At 38.8% G+C, this 15,822-nt stretch overlaps 3 protein-coding genes across 8 annotated transcripts; 1 reads left to right on the top strand and 2 right to left on the bottom strand.

Moving 5' to 3' along the window:
- Window positions 1-50: 50 nt before the first annotated feature.
- On the top strand, window positions 51-4,925 carry LOC140787142 (protein trichome birefringence-like 14). Of its 6 annotated transcripts, none has more exons than XM_073135940.1 (6): window positions 142-253; window positions 1,309-1,439; window positions 2,164-2,419; window positions 2,507-2,725; window positions 3,294-3,489; window positions 3,592-4,925. In XM_073135940.1, exons 3-6 carry the CDS (start codon window positions 2,263-2,265, stop codon window positions 4,418-4,420), a joined length of 1,401 nt encoding a protein of 466 aa, XP_072992041.1. In that variant the 5' UTR covers window positions 142-253; window positions 1,309-1,439; window positions 2,164-2,262; the 3' UTR covers window positions 4,421-4,925. The 6 variants fall into 6 exon arrangements, with proteins under 6 accessions (XP_072992056.1, XP_072992026.1, XP_072992064.1 ...); XM_073135947.1 differs by lacking the exon at window positions 142-253 and adding an exon at window positions 280-1,193; XM_073135955.1 differs by lacking the exon at window positions 1,309-1,439 and having other exon boundaries at window positions 51-253; window positions 2,543-2,725.
- Window positions 4,926-5,329: 404 nt separating this feature from the next.
- Window positions 5,330-9,126, bottom strand: LOC140787133 (alpha,alpha-trehalose-phosphate synthase [UDP-forming] 6-like). Its single transcript, XM_073135915.1, has 3 exons — window positions 6,357-9,126; window positions 5,996-6,269; window positions 5,330-5,905 (listed from the first exon to the last, which is right to left on the bottom strand). The coding sequence occupies exons 1-3, from the start codon at window positions 8,360-8,362 to the stop codon at window positions 5,597-5,599; spliced, it is 2,589 nt and encodes an 862-aa protein (XP_072992016.1). The 5' UTR covers window positions 8,363-9,126; the 3' UTR covers window positions 5,330-5,596.
- Window positions 9,127-13,041: 3,915 nt separating this feature from the next.
- On the bottom strand, window positions 13,042-14,305 carry LOC140797572 (vacuolar iron transporter 2). Its single transcript, XM_073151135.1, has 4 exons — window positions 13,996-14,305; window positions 13,750-13,835; window positions 13,568-13,682; window positions 13,042-13,493 (listed from the first exon to the last, which is right to left on the bottom strand). The coding sequence occupies exons 1-4, from the start codon at window positions 14,253-14,255 to the stop codon at window positions 13,193-13,195; spliced, it is 762 nt and encodes a 253-aa protein (XP_073007236.1). The 5' UTR covers window positions 14,256-14,305; the 3' UTR covers window positions 13,042-13,192.
- Between the last annotated feature and the right edge of the window lie 1,517 nt (window positions 14,306-15,822).

A 15,822-nucleotide genomic window follows, 5' to 3' on the forward strand; every position in this document is an offset into this window, starting at 1 on the left:
ATGCTCGACCTTTGAGACCTCCACGGCACCACGCATGCTACCCGAGGGGCGAGAGTTCCTAAACGTCACTTGAAGCGTCGTAGATGAATTTCGCATAAAATACTCTATGCGTAATCGTGCAGGGTGGTACGCAATTTTGTCCGTTCTCCATCCATCTCTCTCTTTTTCGAGTTTCGGCTTTCCCTTTGATTGATCAATCTCCTCTCCTCCGACCTCTCCCACCGCGTCTCCCGCCTCCGGCGGGACCCATCTGGTGAGTGGATCCGATTCATGTTCTGTTGCGGGGTTCGATTTCCATCTCGAGAATCGTTGCATTTATGATTTCGTAACTTGGGGTTTGTTTTTGAATAGCAATCTTAGTTGAGTCTTTGTAGGATCCGGTCGGGTCCGTCGGGATCTTGTTGCTTTGTCGTTTAACTTGGTATGTTCAAGTTTTAGGTGAAGGTTTGGCGATTTAAGATGAAAGGCTTTGGAATTCTTTTGGTTATTTCTTTCCTTTTGTGGTGATTTATGTTGTTTGATCAGTAGGAGGAAGTTCTGCATTGGTTGAAATCTGGTATCAGATGCAGGAGCTATGTTGTTGATATTTTGATTCTTTATTTTATTTGCTATTCTAGTGATAAATTTGGATATATATATATATATATATATAGATTTTCTTTCTTCTCTTGATTTGATTCAGAAAATATCTACGTAGTTTTTATCGTAAAGGCACAAATCGCTTAATTGTGGGTCGCTCTAATTATAATCAATTAATAGGTCCTAAGGTGGTTTTTTTCTTAAATTCCCTGAAAAAATAAAATTTTAGGAGCACCATTTTACCAATCCTTAGGAGGGCCATCTGTTTCTTTTGTTTGGTTTCGCCTTATATCTAGAATATCCCTCATCTGCAACTTAGTTGGAACATGCACATTGAGATCCTTGTGCTACTTTATCTATTCTCTTAGATAGCTTGTGGTTGAGGAACCTGCTATAAATTGTTTTCTCTGGGATCAGCTTAGACATGGACTCAGATTGCACTGCTTCTAACAACCATTTGTGATGCACCCAAATTTAGCCTTGTCAACCTGAAGGAAGATTGCCCACAAAAGAAGGCCTATGCTTCCATTTTATTGTTGTGCACTGAATGGATTTTGGGGGCTCTTTTGATTTTGCTCGTGTTCTTAATTGCCAGTTATTTGTTAAGAAAAGAGGTAGACTTCTGTGGCCATGTTTATGGCTTTCCCTTTCAGGTTTTGCCATTGTATGACATGAATTCAACTTATCAGCATATTTTAACTTGTTATACCACTTCATCTTGTCTATTAGCTTTCTGTAAGACTTCTGCACAGCATATAGAATTTGGAATGGTAATAGAACACTTGGTGCGAACCAGAGGGGTCAATTCAGCATAATGGGAAACAGCTGGTGTGGAGTACTCACTGCATAAGGATATTCATGTAAAATGCATATCTTACTACTTATTTCTGTTCAGATGGGAAGTTATATTCATTAAGTTTTCTTAGTTTAATAAGGCAATCTGGAAGAAGAGATAAATCTTTTTCCTTCTTTCATTACATATTGAACATTTGGTACTGCAAGACCCTGGTAATTGCTAAAGTTCATAACTTATCTAAGTTACTTGTTCTTCCTGCACCTTGAACATGATGTTTCTTTTCTCTTTTGTCTTTAAACTTGATCTATTAGGCTTGCCTTTTCTTTGTTAATCTTTGAAAGAAATGCATTAGCAAGTTCCTTTGGCTTGTCCCCTTCTATATTTTCAATCCTTCTTATTGTAATGCTTTTTTTTTTTTAAAAAAATTCCTCTTCTTTCATAATTGGGAATTTCTGGATTATATAATTTTTGTTAGCTTTTTCCTATTTCTTGATAGATGATCGAACTAGATATTTTCTTAGACATTCAGGGCCAACAAATTAGCTATCTTGGTGTTCGCCTTTACATGACTCTTGAAAACACTAATCTGGTTTTATGTAATTTCAGAATTTTATTTCACAGTACCATTATTTGCCACACTTACTTTTCAGTTTTCATACCATGTCATAGGTTTAGAAAAGCATGATTTATTTATTTCCTTTTCTCTTTATCTATGTGTTGATTTGATGGATTGAATTGTTCCTAATTAGCTATATACAGTGCCATCACTTTAACTTAGAAAATTGCAGTCTTTTGCAGGGGGTGCGTAGAAATTCTCATGCCATAAGCTATTATGTTACCTTAAAGATGTATCAGTAGCAAGATCAGGTTTTAGGCTATCTGTGAAGATGAAGAGTGGGGGTCTTCATAAGTTAAAAGGGAATAAACTCCTTTCTGTTCTTGTCATTCTTATCTTTGCAACATTTTTTATTTGGGCATGGGAGAGAAACCCACTTCTCGCTTCTTTCAGTCCATCTATTGAGCAGTTTGATATTATTCGTCAAGGTATGTCCTCTAATTTTTAATGCTTTCTTCATTCAGTTGGCATTACTTTATTCCATTCTGTCTATTTAGTTATCTTGTGCATTATAGTGATTCCCATTAGAACTCCTTCGTCGACTCTCTCAGACTATGCACATCAGGAGCCATCTGCTGAGGAAGATTCATCAGTTGTAGACAAATATCAGAACCCACAAGTGGAGAATGCAGATCAAGCTCTTGGTATTCCACCATTGGGCTTTTCAACAATAAGCTCAACTGAAAAGGGAAAAGAGAATAAGGATTTGAAAAAGGAGCCTATAGAGAAGAAAGGTAATTTACTATATTATGAATTCCTGGTTGTTTCTCTCATGTTTCCATTTATTGTCATATTCGTCTTTTGTTTCTTTGTTTTCCTGCTTTGCTTCTTTTATAATGTTGAATATTGCTAGAAGTGTTAATATATTCCTCTGTTCTTTTATAATGATATGTGAGCACTAACTTTTCATACTCCGCTTATTCCTATGTTGTTAAGTGTTCAGTCTTTTCAGAGTTGTGTGCATTTTCATGTATTTATACGTGTCTAAGGATGTTCCTTAGAACACTTTTGCTGAAAGTGCCTTGTAGCGGAAAGTTGGTTTCAATTTTGACCCCTAGAAAAAAATCAATATTTAGGCCAAACTAGAATGGTTTTAGCCTATATTATAGTCCAAAATATATGTCAAAACTAGAAATCTTGATAGTTTTGGCCTTAACCAAGGAGTTTTGCCTTCAGTTTTCATTAATTTTTGGTCTGAGAGTTTCCTCTTTAGTTTCATTAACCAACCTGGAAGATGTTTTCCTTAAAAGTTCTTTGTACAATCTGGATGTATCTAAGATATTTTGGTTCTCATTCTTCTAGATTGTAACTATGCAAAAGGGAAGTGGGTCGCGGACGAGAAGAGACCATTATATTCTGGCTTTGGTTGCAAGCAGTGGCTATCAGAAATGTGGGCTTGTAGATTGATGAAGCGCAAGGATTTTGATTATGAGAGTTTCCGATGGCAGCCAGAAAATTGTCAAATGCCAGAGTTTACAGGGTCTGAGTTTTTGAAAAGGTGTATATTCCTTTTGTTTCTTATAATCCTGAAATTATAAGAATGAGTGAGTGCCTTTTAGGACTTTGTTTAACTAGTGCAAATGTTATGTTCATGTTCCAGGATGCGGCATAAAACAATTGCTTATGTAGGGGATTCCTTGGGAAGGCAGCAATTTCAATCTCTGATGTGTATGATAACTGGTGGTGAACCTAGCCCTGAGGTTGAAGATGTTGGAAGAGAATATGGTCTTGTCAAAGCTCGTGGTGCTATTCGACCTGATGGTTGGGCTTATCGATTCCCGAGCACCAATACTACTGTTCTTTTTTACTGGTCTGCAAGTTTGTGTGAATTGGAGCCCCTGAACAGATCAGATCCAGCTACTAGTTATGCTATGCATTTAGACCGCCCTGCATTTTTCTTGAAGCAGTATCTTTACAGGTTTGACGTTCTAGTGCTTAACACTGGTCACCATTGGAATAGAGGAAAATTCAGGGGGAATCGTTGGGAAATGTATGTTGGTGGGATGCCTGTCACAAATAGGAAGCTTGCAGAGATAGCAACTGCCAAAAATCTTACCGTCCACAGTATTGTCAGATGGATTGACTCACAATTTACACAATATCCAGGACTCAAAGCCTTTTTAAGGACGTTAGCTCCTAGACACTTCGTTAATGGAGACTGGAATACTGGGGGAAGTTGCGATAATACTGTTCCCTTGGCTGGTGGAAGTGAGGTCTTGCAAGACGGTTCCATTGACACTGTTGCTGAGGGTGCAGTGAATGGAACTGGGGTTAAGCTTTTGGATATTACTGCTTTGTCACAATTGAGGGATGAGGGGCACATATCCAAATATAGTAAAAAATCTTCAGAAGGCGTGCACGATTGTTTGCACTGGTGCCTTCCTGGAGTTCCTGATACCTGGAATGAAATTCTTTTTGCACAACTTTAGGCTATATTTTAGACAAATAAATAGACAAGCTGTATGCTTGACAAGGCTAGGTTTTCATCATGGAAATGAGGTGATACGACAAAATGGACCACAAGAGGTGCATGAAGGAGTACTACTTTTGTGGTCCTTTATTTCCTCTTTCAGAAGCTTTTGCTATACCTTAATTCCTCATATTCAGAGGAAGTTGTTTGGGCCATTATTTCAGAGGCAATCAATTTTTGCATAAAGTAACATCATTTCCAGAGATGATCTGCATTATAGAAGTTGGCTCGAGTCGGAGATCTTGTTTTGAGATAGATCATATGAACAGAACATATGCTTCCCGTTGGGAGTATGATGGAGGGCTTTCCAGGCACATTGGCTTGTAAAATTGTGGCCACCCGAGATTTTCCTCTTATCACTTTAACAAGTGTAAGTGATGCGTTAATTCTAGGAATGATTTGCAAAATTGTATTGTTCTATTAAAAACTACAAATCCTTATTCAGTTTAACTTTCTCTTTTTGAGACTGCTTGATTTGTCTGGTATTCTGCGGATGGTATTTTCTGAATGTGCAAAGTTAATAGAAGAAAATATCAAACAAACAAATGTTTCTTTCTAGTTATGATTCACGCTGATAGTTCATGGTGATCGAACTTCTAAATTCTCTACCAGCTTTCTGCTGGTCACTCTTGGTGGCATAGTTATAGATTCCAGACTTTGTTATATGACGTTGTTCCAAGACACTGTTAATTTTGTGCTTTGAATGCAAGCCAAAGACTCAGTCTTCCCCTGCGTAGCTACCAAGTTAACTCCCTTTTCCGACCAACACCTGGGAGAAATCGACCCCAGACCAGGCACGCGGCGAGGAAAGATAAGGAAGGAAAGCTTCGAAGAGAGCCAATAACAAGGCAACTCATTTCTAAGCTAGTTAAGCCAAACACAATCAAGCACAGCAACCACAATTTTGCAATGAATTGCGTTACAAAAGTTTTTTATGTACATGTAAATCAAAATGAAATGAAACAGCACGAGATGCTCAGAGACAACTACCTCCAACAAGAGAACTTGTTATTTACACCTAAAAACTCGTGAAGAAAGGATGATATGGCTACACTCATGCTACAAGGTTACAACAATAGGCTGCTCAAGCCAAAAGAATCCACTCCTCGCCTTGTCTTTGGAAAGGCTTTAAAGTTTAGAATAAGGCAGGAGGGTGAGAACTCCCAAGTGCTTGATCCGAAACAGTAGCTAACCCCTGCATCAGCCTAACAACCTCTGCTGTATCATCCAGATAGTACTTGGCTTTACTGGGTTTCTTTCCAACAGTGCAGGCAAAAACTTCAGCTTCTGGAGCTAAAGAAGGACCAGAGATTGATGTGCTGATCACTTCAAACATATCTTCATCTGATCGGTCATCCCCAATACAAAGAACAAAATTTGGTACCAAACCTCGCTCCTTCATAGTTGAAAGAAGCCGTTCAGCAACAAGACCCTTGCTAACTCCCTGCCAAGTGCAAACATCAAATAGGTGAAAATTAAGCATCAAATGAACAACTTCTTGAGAGACTATAGCTGAAAACCTCAGCTTTAGTACCTGTGGTTTCACCTCCACATAGTTAGGACCACTTTTTACTGAGACAGGCTCATTGGCAAGGACACTCTCAAGATGGTCAAGAAGCTCCTTGGCTTGACAAGATCCGAAATCAGGGTCAGCATCCTCATAACACCAGACAAGTGCCGTCTCCTTGTTCTCGATGGTCGAACCATCAGTTGTTTCAGTGTAGAGCTTCATTACAGGCTCCGCAATTTGTTTCCAGCTACAGTCTGCCACTGGAACACATGTTTCCCATTCTGCATCTTTCCTTAGCCTGGAAGTAGATCCATAATTTTTATAAAATTAACTATGAGGTAAACAAATGTACATCCAGTAAGATGGAAGAGAAATTTGAAGTTACCTCAGAAAGTAGCCGTGCTCTGCAGCTATTCCTATATTTTTGCATGGGGAAAACCAATCACTCAAACTTTCCCGACTCTTTGCACTCACAAGAAATACCATGTTGTTCCTATCACGACACAAACTGTTTAAGATCTCAATAGACTTGGGACTTGCGCTCTTGTCGATCGATGCTTGTGGCATCAGTGTACCATCATAATCCAAAAGAATGGCTCGAGTGGTGCTTCTACGATAGGCTGAAACAATGTTCTCAATTGAAAGCTTCCTAAAGTTTAGATCAAGGGCCACAACCCTAAAACTTAGTCCAAACCCTATGCCCCAGGATCTCCTTCTGTCATGATCCCTGCAAGTTCTTTCCAGATCCTGTAAAAAACTGTTTGCCCAGTAACCAACATCATGCGTACTAACGTACTTGTAGTGCTTCTCATGCCGTAATTGCTTCTCTTGTTCAGCCATTTCCAAGGCAGAATCCATTGCATCAGCCACCGCATCAATGTTCCACGGATTCACTCGAATGGCCCCACTAAGAGAAGGAGAGCAACCTACAAACTCTGAAACCACCAACATGCTCTTCTTTGGAGTGGATGGGCTCAAACCCAAGACCTTATCCAATTTATCATTCCCTTGCCGAGCAATGATGTATTCATACGGGATAAGATTCATCCCATCTCTAACAGCAGTCAATAAACAGGACTCAGCAACCACATAGTAAGCCATTCTCTCATAAAACTGAAGCGGCTGATCGATCAATACAACTGGCTTGTACCCAGGCTGACCAAAAGCTTCATTTATCCGTTTCACCATCGCATAGCTTTCATTCTGAACTTCCTTCACGTCCTTCCCTCGACCCCTAGCTGGATTAGCAATTTGGACCAAGACAACTCTTCCCCTCCACTCTGGATGCTGTACTAGTAGCTGCTCAAAAGCCAACAACTTCAAGCTGATCCCCTTAAATATATCCATATCATCAACTCCAAGTAACATTGTGCGACCCTGATCACGGAACTGCTTAATGAGCTCAGTGACCTTCACTTCAGTCTCAGGAAGGCTCAACACCGACTTAAGCTGTCCCATATGGATCCCAACAGGCAATATCTTGATACTAACTGTGCGACCATAATACTCAAGACCTATGTAACCCCTCTTTGATTCATAGGTAAGCCCTAGCATCCTGCTACAGCAGGATAAGAAATGACGGGCATAATCGAAAGTGTGGAACCCAATTAGATCGGAGTTCAACAGCGAACGCAGGAGCTCTTCCCTCACAGGCAATGTCTTGTAGATCTCCGAAGACGGGAAGGGGCTGTGGAGGAAAAACCCAAGCTTCACCCGGTTGAACCGCTTTCTCAGGAAGGTCGGGAGGACCATGAGGTGGTAGTCATGGACCCAAACAAAATCATCATCTGGGTTGATCACCTCAAGGATCTTATCCGCAAAAATCTTATTAACTGATACATAAGCTTGCCATAGATTTCGATCAAAGCGGCCACCGAGATCAGGCGAAAGTGGGAGCATGTAGTGGAAAAGAGGCCAGAGCTGCTGCTTGCAGAAGCCATGATAAAATCTCGACAAGAGATCAGGAGGAAGGAATGCGGGCACGCATTTGAAGGTCTCGAGAAGTATTTGTGCAACCTCATCCTGGTCGGAGATCGGGATCTCCTCACGGAGGCAGCCTACATAAATGAAACTCATATCGGCACGGTCACCTATGCTATCCTTGAGCTGGAGGAGGAGGGAATCCTGGTCCCAAGAAAACATCCAGCCACGACCATCTGGACGCCGGGAGACGCGGATTGGGAGCTGATTAGCCACGATGATCGTGCGATTGTGGGGCGAAGGGCATGACTCATCCGACGACGAAACCGACGCATCGTCCGAGGATTCTTCTAGGTCAGGGATTATTCCCGGGGTTGTTACCACTCGGGGAAGATGGCAGCTCATCCGTCCGAACGAGGGAGACTCGCCGGAGGCCAAGTCCAGCAGATTGGAATAGGAACTTGACACCATTTCTACCAGGAATCAAGTTACAAGAAACGAATTGCCAAATGGGTATATATTTCGAGGATGAAGCTTCAAGATGGTTTTTTTTCTTAACTTTTCTACTGACAGAAGCAAAAACACAGAAGAGCAAACAAGATTTTCAGATCGTAGAAACACAAAGAATTAAATCTCTTGTGATTTCCTGCCACTGCGGAACTGGGTATGTCACAGATAAGACTTGATTATAAGAATAAACATAGGAAGAAAACCAAACTAAGTAAGAAAGGGATCGAACAGTGAGGAAGCCCCGGAATTGGACAAGTTTTGAGGGACTACGGCAAGAATCGAATCAGAGCACAGGATAAAAAAAAATTAACTTTTTTTCAGAGAAATTTCTTACAAAATGGAAGAACTCAAAAACCCATGATCCAAACTTGCCATAGATTCAATTAATCTAACCAAAACAGTAAGCAGACAACTACAAACTCTCTAACTCATCAATCATTAAATATACCACCAAACAAGTACCAAATTCATCAGAAATTTGATAATTACCCACTTCCAAGAGGCTAAAACTCGCTTACTTTAACCTCGAGCTCCAAAAAAAGAGAAATATTGAGAGAGAGAGAGAGAGAGATCTACTAATCACTCCTCGCAGTTTTTTGTTCGGATTATCGGACAAGGAGCTGCCACTTGAGCTATAAATATACTTGATCAACACCAAATGACCGTCTTGCCCTTTCCCTGTCGAATTCAACGATGGATATGTACTCCGCATAGAAACCTCTATGAGTTCATCTCGTACGAATAGCATCCTCCCCTTGAAATATCCGCTGGAGGGAGAGGGGGAGAGAGAGAGAGAGGATGAGATTGAACTCTTCGCGGGTCCCACAAAACGTCGCTTTCCTGCCCTCATCGTGTTCCACGTACACGTGTCGACCTCCTGCGTACCGTTGCACGTGCTGCGTACAGGGTGCCACTTCGCCGTTCGTGGGCCCCGCTAGATCGTCGAACCGAGCGAACCACATGGCGCCACGTTACACCCACCTGATCATCTCAAACAGCAATAGTTGCCCAACTCTGCCCACGTGGCGGTCAACATTGCACACCCTGTCCAGTGGTTGGTTATAACTTGCCTTCTCGAGTTGCATGTGATACAGCTGATCCGACTCCGGCCTTTGGGCTTCTGAAGACAAAAGGAGGGAGAAAGTGGAATGCAGTCAACTGGATAAGGTTAAAGAGGGATAATTTTATTAGCTATAAGGAATAATATTTTTTAAGTCCTTATTAACTTAAACGTAATTTGGTAATTTGGCCTTAGAACCGATGGTGTTACTTAATTACGAAAGGGAACCGAGCTTGAGCTTGCTTGCTTGCTTGTCCATGTTAGCTGCCTCTTCTTTGACTCTTTGCTATTCGCCTATGCTGTTGATAAGGTTGTTGTTGTCCATCTTTTTGGATTTATATATGTGTTCTTAATTGCAACGGTTGATTATTTTGACTTCTTAAATATAAGCTGTAAACAAGTCGTCTCTTAGATATTACGTAAGTATTCAAATATTATACTCGTCGATAATTAGCTAAGTAGCCAACTAATGCTCGACGCTTTGATTGGCTTAATTACGTTACAACAGTAGAGTGAAAGCTACGAAACCCAGAGTATTTGCATGCAATTTTAACTTTTATGGAAACATGCGATAGGTACTTTTTCACTAGAGTTCAATAAGAAGTACGTTATGAAAATTTAGCGGACATCATTTGTTTGATTGCTAAGAATTTGACTTTAATATTGTAATTAGATTTTAATAAATAACTCCCTCATAAAAATGAAGAGGTTAAATTATATATAAAATAAGATTGAGTTCTATATATATATATATTCCAGTTCACGGAATATTCTAAGAGCTTATATATCTATTATAGAATTATAGATTCAAATGAATTTGTGTAAAAGGAAAAAGATTCAAACGGACCAAATACTTGATTTTCTAAGTACAAAGAATCAACACCAGATATAAAATTAAATATCCTACGTTTATAAGTAAACATACAAGAATAGTACAATTATAGCCTTAATTACAGACCGTTGAGATTGATACGTAATCAAACTATCTTTGTCAATTGTTATTAAACATATGGAAACCTCTTTCCGCCCCCCCGTTTCACTTTGATCCATAATATTTTAATGGGCAAACTGTATCAGATGCAAAGAACCTGAAGCACGCAAAAAGTCAATATCCAGGAGTTTTACTTGAATCTGAGAAAAATAATATACTTCCTTGGTTCATGGTAAATTTACATACAGGAATTTTTTTTTTTTTTCTTCTCTAACGTAGATCTTTAACTATGCATTAATTTCACCATCACGCGTTAAAGAAAAAAAAGTTGGACTCAGAGCAAGAAAAGTTTAAAGCATGCATGCATTGCATGCATGAGTCATGAGTGCTTTAGAAGATCGAATAACATTTGAAAAGCATGAAGAGGTTAATGAAGGAAAAGAACTGGATCTTGTTACCTAAAAAGCGAAAAAGAGCAACCTTCCACTGATCACAGCCTTTTCTCATCCATTGCCAGACCTTCCTTTGAGGCGACCATTGATAAGATAACTAGTATGGCATTCTCCTTTTCTTTTCTTTTCTTTTCTTTTCTTTTTTTCACTTGGAAGGTGTCATCTTAAGGAGATGCCGCATGTCATGTGGACCTCATGAATTATAAATAGTTTTCCAACATTAGTGGCAAGCACTATATGGTTGATGTCATAGAAGATCAGAGATACTATCTCGAAGCAGTATATAGATTCTCTTCTTTTTTATTTTAATCAAAAGTAGTATATATTGATATGGGAGCAAATCTTTCATATTGTTAAAGATCGAGGAGGATAGAAATGGGGATGAGTGGGTGATTCATCTCCATAGAGAGTCTTTGGTTAGATAGAATAAGTTACTAATTTCAAAATAAATTCTCTTTATTTCGAAATAAACATACTAAACAACATGATTGATATAAAAAAGTTAGAATGATTCACCAACTTATTTCAAAACTTAAATAGCCCATTTGTCTTCTCGAAGATATAGTAGAAGATATTGATATATTGTAGTTTACATAACTACATTTGGTTGAACACTGTAATGTAATTATAATATATTAAAATATGTTTGTAGTGAAAAATATTTTAATTATAGTAGTTACTTATAAAATTTCTTGTTGATGGCATTTTTATATGCGTAAATTATGATAAGCTAAATTTCTATAAAAATAATGATGACAAGATAATATAATAATTATGAAATAAAATTACAATTTATATTTTAAACCTAGTTCTTATCTTCCTAAAAAAATGCTTATTTACATTCAACTAAGAAAAATGCTATAAAATCAATTTGATCACTTTTATCCCTTATTCTAACTATCACATCTAAACATCATCTAAATCCATATTTTAAATTAGCACTTATTTCTCCTTTTGCAACCAAACACCAAATTATCTTTTATTACAGAATAATCTCATCTTATTCTAATTCTAATTTTTTTCTTATTCTGCAACAAGATGGAGTAGGGTTTTCTTATTTGATTCATCTCCAAGTTGATGGGCTTCAGAATGCTTCTATGGGGCTTAAAGTGCATAGGTCTGGAAATCCAAGCCCAATCAATATATTATTAATTCATCTTGGGCCTGAGACCCAACTAATTTAGCCCATTACGTACGATGTATCAGACTTCATTGCCACGTTTTGAGGAGCATCCACATAATTTCTATACGACATTTCGAGTTACTACAAAGTATGTAACGTAAGATTTAATTTGAAACAATGTTTATTCCAGGAGGTGCATAAACTTTCGATATATATATGCATAGATCTACGAATTGAATTGGTTTTCGTGCACAAATGGACTTGATATATATATATATACACCTTTTCTCTCTTCTATCCTTCATTCGTTTTGAAGCCTTCAGCTTTTATCCTTGTGATCTCTTATTATGGCTTGAGATAACTATTTTCATGTGGTAAAGAGGAAATACTGCAGTCTTGAATATTAGTTCTTGATATATAATGATATATACTTTCTTCTACTCCTCGTCTTCCTCACAAATCGCTACCAGAATTTGAGACCCCATTACATACCAAGGCGGAATTTAGTGGGAGATAGGATTTATTAGTTTACATAGCTATTCTCCGGAAGCTCTTTCTTTCACTCTCTTCTCCATAAAGGACCATCTTATATATATATATATATATAATTTTTTTGCACGAATAGTTTCAAAAAATCTATATGCGATTCTAAAATTGATATTTCCATATTGGAGTTAACTAAGAGTTAAAATTGAACAATTTAAATAAAAATAAAATAAAAAACTCTAAGTTAAAGATATTTTTATCCTTGGTATTAAAGTACTGAGATTGAACTTAAAAAAGAAAATAAAAGAGTATCTATGCCTATAATATATAATTTAAGGTATATATATAGCATGTGGTACATATTGGAGCTTTAGTATGTGACTAATTAAAGGTGTCCCCTAAAGAGCTAGCGCAAGTACCTTTTTAACCACCTTCTTTTGCTAGGATCCACAAATATCCAAAAGAAACTGATGATATCCCCACCAAGTGCGAGATCGGATATTATAGCTTAAATACTCCCTCAAAAAGATCAAATACTTTCCCCTTACTATACTATTAGTATATGTCCACCAGATCCAAGATAAAGAGTACTAAATTAATTCCAGATAACAAATCATTAATTATACACCGACATCAACATCAACATACACACTTAAAAACCATGCATGAACAACACTTTCGCCACATCGACGATATGAGTACGTCCGTCCGTACGCACGTAAACTTTATTTTAAAAATCTTAGAAACCTTGCACGGACTTGGCCATGGCATAAGCGGCGGCGGATGCGATGGCGCCGATCAACGCGGTCTGGAGCGCGCTAACAACCGGCCGGTTTCCGGTGAAGTGGCCCTTCACGTAGCCGAAGAAGAGAAGAGCCACGATTGTAACTCCAATGGACGTGAACATAGCCTTCTGAGCTTTTCGAACAAATACGTATGGCAATAGAGGCACCAATCCACCCACTACGTACGCTATGGCTATTGTTAAAGCACTCTCCAATGCCCTCCTCGGCTCTGGCTTCTCTAATCCTAGCTCAAATCTACGTAGATTAAAGTAACTAATTAGTAGACATTTCTTTTTTTTTAACTTTAAAAAAAAACACGAGAAACTTACTTCATCATGAACTCGAGCCAAGCTTGTGGGTTTCTTCTGAGAGAGTTGACTACTGGGGCATATTCGTGTGGCTCAAGCCCGTACTGGGATAATATCTCCGCGATCTCCGCCGCCTCTGATCAGAAGAAATCCCAGGCGTTAGATCGTAATCACGATTAGCCTTACTAAACTAGAGTAATTACCCGTATCAGGGACGTTAATGATCTCCTCCTGCTCCCGCTTCAACTCCCGCATGTAGTGGTCTGCCTCGCTCTTGGCCGCCAGATACCTACGAGGTCGATAAGTTTCACGGATAAATAAGTATAACATGGAACTGAAACTATTCTTTCGTATCTTCTAGGAGAAGCGCCGAGTATTTGGAAACTACCCGGCGGTAGTTATTTATTAGAGTGAGTAGTTAGTTACTGAGAAGCAAGCGGATATTATACCCTCCGAGGCCCATGGAGATGGCGCCGGCGGCGACCTCGGCGAGACCGGCGGTAAGGATGAGCGACGACGGTGCCTTGGCACCGGAGAGTCCAGCGGCGAGGGCGAAGGGGACAGTGAGGCCGTCAGAGACGCCCATGATGACGTCCCTCACCACCTCCCCCGCCATGAAGTGCTTCTCCTTGTGGTTCTCCAGTAGCAGTTGCTGCTTCTCTCCCGATTGCGAGGTCATCGTCGCCGACTTCGCGCTTTCCAACACCATCTCGTCCTTCTCTTCTTCTACTAAATTAAACCGTCGCCGATTTCAGTTTCTAGAGATTAGGGGCGAGGTGGTTAAATTTATAGAGGCGAGTGTTCATAAATTGGACTCGGTGAGAGGACATATTACGAGAATGCCACAATCTCTCTCAAATAACAGGAGAAACGGCTGGATCGTGGTTAATTTCGGTGTTAGGCTTAATTAAGTTTATATAGGTTGGGCTACTAGCTCGGAGCTGGTGCTGGTAGTGGAAGCCACGTGGCGAGAGTTGCATGAAGAGCATCGTTAGGTCGCGTGGCGTCCACGAGCCCCGAGACAAAACGATAGGAGGCGTCGCTGTTGCACCACTCTACTGCCACGGCCCATCATGCACAACCCTCATTATTAATTAATGGGAAAGAAAGTTAAGCATCTCTACCTTTGAGCTTTTCCAACACAAGAGAACGATGGGGTGATGACAAAAGCTAGTAGGAAGTGGTTCGTCCTTTTGTGTTGGATGGATCATCAATACATATTATTATCATCATCTTTTCTTTGGGAGGAAAAAATATTAGGGTTCATTTGCCACTCTAATTATGGATATTAATATCGCATTTATATCTATTTTTTAAAGCTTATAAAATTTGGACAGTTTGAGAGGCCGTGCACGATAAAATCAATTAATTTAGATTGATACTGGTTGATCCACTAAACATATAGTTGACAAAATATATATATATATATTTTTTAAATATATAAAATCTAGCACGTACGCTTAGGATTTGCAGCTTTTGACCACTGGCTTATACAAAGCTTATTCTAAGTCTTAATTAATAAATTTCTTTTTTTTAAAATATAAATATATGGTCCAAAGTAAAGGGTGCTCTAATTAAGTCGCATTAATTAATTATTAGGTATCTCCTATAATAATTAATGTAATCTGAATCTTATTAAATAATCCTTTGTTACTGGCTCTTGGAACTCGGAAGAGACGAGGAGTAGTCTATGTGTAGTGGGTGTGCTGTCACAGGAGAAAGCATGGATCCCACGTCAAAAGAGAGACAAAAAATGAGTGATCGACTTTATTTTATATGATGGATTAGAAATAAATAAAAATTTGAATTTGAAATGTGTTGGTTCTTATATTTATTTATTTATTGCATGGAGATCTAAGTATTTATTGTAAGGTTGTTGTCAAGCACGTGTCCTCCACAAGCCAATTTAGTTTGGTTGACCACCAGTATGAACCAATGTAAGGGTCATAGATGCTGCTGCTATCTTCAGATTGGGTGCTCATAACTTTTGACTCTATGGCAGTAATTTATCAGATTCATAGCATTCAGGGAATCAAAGTTAAGCCATTAGAGAATGATGATTAAGGAGCAAATTTATTGTAATATCATACATACAAATCTAAGGTTGATTTGCATGTAAAGAAAAAAGTAGAAGAAAGTAGTACTGAAAACAGGTAGATAATTAATATTAGTATTCAAGTAAACATTATTAGCTACTAATATATGTTAATATACTATACCAAAAGGAGCTGCAAAGGCATTTAAGCTATACTACTATGACAAACAATGATATCAAA

Source organism: Typha latifolia, chromosome 1 (assembly GCF_019914945.1).
Source record: "Typha latifolia isolate L0001 chromosome 1, TyphaL0001v2, whole genome shotgun sequence".
NCBI classification, from domain to species: Eukaryota; Viridiplantae; Streptophyta; class Magnoliopsida; order Poales; family Typhaceae; genus Typha; species Typha latifolia.